Source organism: Salvelinus namaycush, chromosome 15 (assembly GCF_016432855.1).
Source record: "Salvelinus namaycush isolate Seneca chromosome 15, SaNama_1.0, whole genome shotgun sequence".
NCBI lineage: Eukaryota > Metazoa > Chordata > Actinopteri > Salmoniformes > Salmonidae > Salvelinus > Salvelinus namaycush.
Window position 1 is genome coordinate 25,777,713 of NC_052321.1, and position 6,989 is coordinate 25,784,701.

Genomic DNA, 6,989 nt, shown 5'->3' on the forward strand with positions numbered 1-6,989 from the left:
TAACAACTTGAGGCCAACACATTATTCATCACCAGTCATTTTAAATAATATATAGTATCTCCCTATGGAGGGTCAAATGTTAATGTTGGGCCTGTCTAGTCATTTCTTGACAATCAATTCTTACTTTGTCAAGTAGGCCAAAGTTACACAACTGTGGCTCAAACACACATCTTACAATTTAGGGCGCCCTCTGTCGGTTTCAGTTGCGTCTAGATTTTCGCTGTCAATGCACCTGCGTCAGGTAAGGTTAGCTCTGGGCTCCTACGCAATCTCTTCGTCATCGGGGCGGATCCAAAACAGTGGGAAGTAGTGCCGCGTTCAAAAGAACTGGGAACTCGGAAAAAATACGATGTTAAATCATGACGTCATTGATCTTCAGGTCGGAAAAGTCGGAGTTGTATAGGCCCGAGTTCCATAGTTGGAATTTGGTTTGATGACCGTTCAAATCGTTTTTTTCCAGTCGAGCTCGTTTTGTTTTCAGAGTTCCCAGTTGTTTGAAACCCATTGAAGTCGGAAGTCGACGATTTCCGAGTTCCGAGCTCACAGTTCTTCTGAACGCGGCATAGGCTATTGTTTATTATCACCTTCCGGATTCTTAGAAACTTCCCCTGTTACAGACGCGCCACCGGTAAGGAATATTTACCCTGTTTAGAGGTCTCTCAGCTAAAGACTTCGTAGGATCTAACGGTGTAGACCTATCCGATACACTGTATCGTGGGTGTAATGTAATCCTAATGTACGTAATATGGTTATTTCAAATGAGTTCATTCTATCAACAGGTTAGCATTATGTGTAGGTTGTGTTTCTTGTTTTATTAATTAGGTTTGTATAATTATCGTTTTAATTTGCACACATGTATGTTTTTGTGGCTATCATTACACTAATTCACTTCATGTCGTGGTTCTATCCTCTATTACATGTTGCACCGTATTATTTAAGTGTATGGGCTGCACAGGAAATCATAACAATAGAGAGAGGGAAGTCACTGATGGCCTACTTATCACAGCATTGCCTGATCAGTCCAGAAGTTGGGGGCGTCTGTGGATGTGGACGGACGGATAAATTGTAATTTCTTCCATTATCTGATCCTTGTCCTAAAACAGGCTTATCCGTTCAATGGAGGAACCATTATTTTTTGCTTGTGGGGATTTCGTCGACTGGTCTGTCCAAACTGCTTGGGAACAGAATGACGCCGAGGTGGACAGTGCGTTTGGAGACTGGAGTTCTGCCTGTAATGGCAACAAGTCGGATGCAGTTGAAAGATCTTCATCTCTGTCTTCACCCATGGACATCTCTAAACTCTCAACAAAGGTGAGAGTGCACCAATCTTTTTGATCATTCCAAGTTTACTTTACTTAAGAGGAAATTATTACCTGTGAATTGTGATCTATATAGGAGCTGTCTTAATTGCCATTTTCCTAATGTAGGCTAATATATAAACAATGTACAAATATGATATGTGATATATTTTTCTATACAGCTGGAGAATGGCAATGTGAAGAAATCATCTGTAGTTTTCCAGGAGTGCTTCCAGGTCTTGGGTGAATCTAAAGAGACCAACTGTACTGTACGATCTCTGTCCCAGCTGCTAGAAAACACACAGCCTTTTCAACCAACAGCTACAATATGGTGTCTAATTTATCCTTTTTTTTTTACTGTAACTAAAAACATGCCTCTGTATATGTATGAAGCTTCACTTCTGTGTTCCATGAGGTTGTAGCTGACTCCTCTTCTCTCTTGCTTAGTGACTGTGGCAGCTTGTGGAGCCATCTGGTGGCTGAGCCCAGCAGGCTGAGGCTGTCGGAGCCAAAGCCCAGCTTACACTGCCACAGCCACAGCAGAATGGTTTCTGCCCTCAGAATCACACCCTCAAATTGCATCTCTGACCAGGTGAGATGGGTAGGTGGGGAATGGGGTCCTTAAAATGAATACACCCAGCCTAGTTGGATGAATGTCTTTACTTTTTGTGAAAAAATTGTGGGTTATTAATTGGAAATACGATAGTCAGGTCCAAAATAATTGGCACCGTTGATAAAAATTAGCAAAAAAATCTGAGCTATATTGTATCCGGCCCAAAAATAGAAAATTATAGTATTTTATACTAATACAATTGCTGGGAGAAAGAGATTTTCTTTCCTCTTAAGGATCGGACCCTTTTTTTCAATTGTTGCCTAAAATGACATACCCAACTCTAACTGCCTGTAGCTCTGGCCCTGAAGCAAGGATATGCATATTATTGGTACCATTTCAAAGGAAACACTTTGAAGTTTGTGGAAAAGTGAAAGGTATGTAGAAGAATATAACACATTAGATCTGGTAAAAGATAATACAATCTTTGAAATGCAAGAGAAAGGCCATAATGTATTATTCCAGCCCAGGTGCAATTTAGATTTTGGCCATTAGATGGCAGCAGTGTATGTGCAAAGTTTCAGACTGATCCAATGAACAATTGTATTTCTGTTCAAAATTTTGTATCAAGACTGCCCAAATGTACCTAATTTGTTTATTAATAACTTTTCATGTTCAAAACTTTGCACTCTCCTCAAACAATAGCATGGTATTCTTTCACTGTAATACCTACTGTAAATTGGACAGTGCAGTTAGATTAACAAGAATTTAAGCTTTCTGCCAATATCATGTCCTGGGAAATGTTCTTGTTACTTACAACCTCATGCTAATCGCATTAGTTTACATTAGATCAACCGTCCCGCAGGGGACCCACTAATCCTGAAGAAGTTTTAACAAGTAATAAAAATAGAAACTCTCAAAACGATAGGGGTAAATATTATTGGCATCCCTGTTTTCAATACTCCAGGACCCTCCCCTTGTAAACTTAAATGGTAATCTCTATTCTATTATCTATATTTCTATGATTTCAATTGGTTTCCTATGGAGGATTGACTGAAAACAACAGATATTCCCATTCAAGTCAACATTATCTGATGTGTGGGCCTCCAACCATCTTTATGGTACCATTTGAAAGTTGAAATTTCAATTTGATTCCCATATATCAGCCAAACAGGACACCCACCCTGTATTCAAGAGCATGTTGTGTTTCAACCAATGGCGGTATGTTCCCCAATGCTGGAAGGGGGGCCTGAGTAAAAAAGCTTAGGAACCCCTGCGCTAGATGATGCTCCAAGACTCCACACTGGAGGAAATATATTTGCCAAGTCGTCTGCCTCGGGTTCTGCATAGACAATGCAGTGCCTTCAGAAAGTAGTTATACCCCTTGAATTAGTCCACATTTTGTTGTGTTACTGCCTGAATTCAAAATGTATTAATTTTTTTTTTTTTATCTCACCCATCTACACACAATAACCCATAATGACAAAGTGAAAATGAAATAGAAGTATTCACATCCCTGAGTCAATACATGTTAGAATCACATTTGGCAGCGATTACAGCAGTGAGTCTTTCTGGGTAAGTCTCTAGGAGCTTTGCACACCTGTATTGTACAATATTTGCAAATTATTATTTAAAAAAATTCTTCAAGCTCTTTCAAGTTGGTTGTTGAACATTGCTAGACAGCCATTTTCATGTCTTGCCATGGATTTTCAAGTTGATTTTAAGTCACAACTGTAACTAGGCCACTCAGGAGCATTCAATGTCATCTTGGTAAGCAACTCCAGTGTATATTTGACCTTGTGTTTTAGGTTATTGTCCTGCTGAAAGATGAATTTGTCTCCCAGTGTCTGTTGGAAAGCAGACTGAACCGGGTTTTCCTCTAGGATTTTGACTGTGCTTAGCTCTATTCTGTTTATTTCTATCCTAAAAAAATCTCTCTAGTTCTTGCCAATAACAAGCATACCCATAACATAATGCAGCCACCACCATGCTTGAAAATATGAACAATGGTACTTGGTGATATGCATTGTTGGATTTAGCCCAAACAAAGCTTTGTATTTAGGACATGAAGTTAATTTCTTTGTCACATTTATTGCAGTTTTACTTTAGTGCCTTATTGCAAATAGGTTGCATGTTTTTTAATATTTGTATTCTTTACAGGCTTTCTTCTTTTCACTCTGTCATTTAGGTTAGTATTGTGGAGTAACTGCAATGTTGTTGATCCATCTCAGTTATCTCCTATCACAGCCATTAAACTGTAACTCTTTTAAAGTCACCATTGGCCTCATGGTGAAATCCCTGAGCTGTTTCATTCCTTTGTAGTAACTGATTGTATTGATACACCATCCAAAGTGTAATTAAAAACTTCACCATGCTCAAAGGGATATTCAGTGTCTGCTTCCCCCCCCTCATCTACCAATGGGTACCCTTCTTTGTGAGGCATTGGAAAACCTCCCTGGTCTTTGTGGTTGAATCTGTGTTTGAAATTCACTGCTTGACCGAGGGGCCTTACATATAATTGTATGTGTGGCATACAGAAATGACGTAGTCATTAAAAAAATCATGTTGAACATTATTATTGCACACAGAGTGAGCCCGTGCAACTTATTATGTGACTTGTTAAGCAAATCTTTACTCCTAAACTATTTTAAGCTTGTCATAGCAAAGGGGTTGAGTAATTATTGACTCAAGACATTTCAGCTTTTATTTTGTCATTAATTTGTAAACCTTTCTAAAAACATAATTCCACTTTTACATTATGGGATATTGTTTGTACTACAGTGACACAATCTAATCCATTTTAAATACTGGCTGTAACACAACAAAAATTGGAAAAAGTCAAGGGGTGTTAATACTTTCTGAAGACACTGTATATCAGGGTTCTATATCTGTGGTCTTTCCCTTCCATAGTGTGAGTCAGTCTTTTTGGAAGATCATGAAGAAACTACAGAGACTTCTTGCCCCCCTGCTGCTGCTCTCATCAAAACCAAGGTGTGTGTGTTGGGGGGGAAGCTTCTCCTTTTTAGGAAGTGGGCAGCACTGGGCGTCTTTCTACTCTTATTGGCAGGGAGCACACCTGTAACCTCACCTCTGGCCTTACTCTCATCTCCACTCAGCTGCTGACGCCCTCCTCCTGCCATGGTGACACCCCAGCTTTCCTCTACCAAATCTCCCAGCAGTGGCTGACTCAATGCAGCATCCACCTGCAGCCTCAGCACCACAAGAAGCCTCCTGCACTGAACTTTGGAGAAGGATAAGATGAAGATGCTGCTTAGCATAGCCCTACTGAACTGTTGTAGATGGGTGAAACGGGTTGGGTTGTTACCCGGGTGAGAACAAAGTATACACTTTTCGCAAACATTTTATTTATACAGATTGTAAAGAAAATACATTCTATGATATTGTGTATTTAGTTTGCAGGCGTGTTCCTGGTTTTATATATACTATTTTGATACGGAGTGCAGTTACAGTGATACTATAAAATGTTCTTATAGATGTATTGAGTTATTTATTCAGTGTAACAGCTGTTTTATACCACTATTGTCAAGAGCAGAGGGAACAATGCAATTCTTTGGAAGACTTTGGAAGTCAGTCACAGCACTCCACTAGAGGGCATACTGGCTTCCTCATAAGTCCCAACCCCCATTTTGCAAACATACAGTGCATTCAGAAAGTATTCAGACCCCTTGACTTTTTCCACATCTTGTTACGTTACAGCCTTATTCTGGAATTGATTACACTTTTTTTATCAGTCTACACACACTACCCCATAATGACAAAGCGAAAACAGGTTTTTAGAATTGTTGGCAAAGGTATTAAAAACAGAAATACCTTATTTACATAAGTATTCAAAACAAAAAATCAAATCAAACTTTATTTGTCACATGCACCGACTACAACATGTGTAGACCTTCAGACCATGCACCTCAAAACAATGAATACCTCAAGAAACAAGCTTTGTCCATATATTTTGTTTTGTAGAATACCCATCTCAGTCCCAGTCTCACTGTAGAAACCTGGCTTGCGATCGAGGGCAGTGCATGGTCCAAAAAAAAAGTAATTGGGTGTGTCTTCCCACTGTGGATACATTTTTATGGAAATTTGGATTGCTTGTGCTTGAACTATTTATGGCATCACATTATTGGTGTCCTCCACTTCTTAATATTTCCTTAGTTCGGTCCTCTGTTTTTCTTTACCTCCCTTAATACTCAAAACCATAGACATGTTTCATGTCATTGGCAATTTTGTAAGTAAGACTGCACGGTATCATGGAGCTAATCAGCAGAAATCAGTATAACAGAGAGGTTATTACATGTGTACAACTGCATCTCAAACAGTTCTCTTCCATTTCAACCACCAGGATTTGCTTTTCCAGACAGAGAAAACAAGGGGTTAGTGGAGGTGCACACTCCTCCCACATGTCACTTGTTTGGCTGGCGGGTTGAGTCTATGAATAGAATTGAAATACTGAGAGAAAAAACATCACCTTTTTACAAGTAGGCCCCTCCTACATGACAAGCCCTACACTACATGACAAGCCCTACACTTCCCTCTCTCTCTCTCTCTCTCTCTCTCTCTCTCTCTCTCTCTCTCTCTCTCTCTCTCTCTCTCTCTCTCTCTCTCTCTCTCTCTCTCTCTCAGCGCACTAGCGGGATGTCAGAGTGAATTTAGATTACATCTCGTTGCAGTGCAGTGGTGGGAAAAAGGCAAAGGGACATGGAGGAAGGAAGGATGATCCTGGGTTGTAATTGTGCCTTATATGTCACACACACAGAAGAAGGCATGGGCGCATTGGACCATCTTTTTTGGGGGTGGGATGGTCAAAATAAATGAATAATAATACAAATAATTGACTTTTTTTAGGGGCAATGGCAGATGGCCCTTGGGCCTGTAAAGATTATGACTTTTGTGCAATTTCTCTATTGTCATATTAATATATTTGAGCATTTGCCTGATCAGTGGACAACGGCCAGTCCCCCCTACCAAGATAGGCCTGCCCGGTTTTCTGATTGGCTGAGGTGGCGCAAAATTCATGTTCAAAGTCAAACGCACATCAGCAAAGAGACCTTACTCTGACTCTCTTGTCATTAGTCAGCCCAGATCATGGCTCGTAAAAACCGGAAAGGTAGTGCCGAAAAAAG

At 40.0% G+C, this 6,989-nt stretch overlaps 1 protein-coding gene across 1 annotated transcript; it reads left to right on the forward strand.

Moving 5' to 3' along the window:
- Nucleotides 1-638: 638 nt before the first annotated feature.
- si:dkey-229e3.2 lies at nucleotides 639-5,343 on the forward strand. The gene is made up of 6 exons (XM_039008975.1): nucleotides 639-736; nucleotides 1,104-1,311; nucleotides 1,481-1,629; nucleotides 1,746-1,890; nucleotides 4,759-4,839; nucleotides 4,965-5,343. Coding segments are annotated over exons 1-6 (726 nt in total). The 5' UTR covers nucleotides 639-734; the 3' UTR covers nucleotides 5,106-5,343.
- Nucleotides 5,344-6,989: the final 1,646 nt, after the last annotated feature.

Coding starts and splice junctions, on each gene's coding strand:
- si:dkey-229e3.2 (XM_039008975.1), top strand. Junction 1,630..1,745: donor CAACCAACAGCTACAATATG/GTGTCTAATTTA, acceptor TCTCTTGCTTAG/TGACTGTGGCAGCTTGTGGA. Junction 1,891..4,758: donor CAAATTGCATCTCTGACCAG/GTGAGATGGGTA, acceptor TCCCTTCCATAG/TGTGAGTCAGTCTTTTTGGA.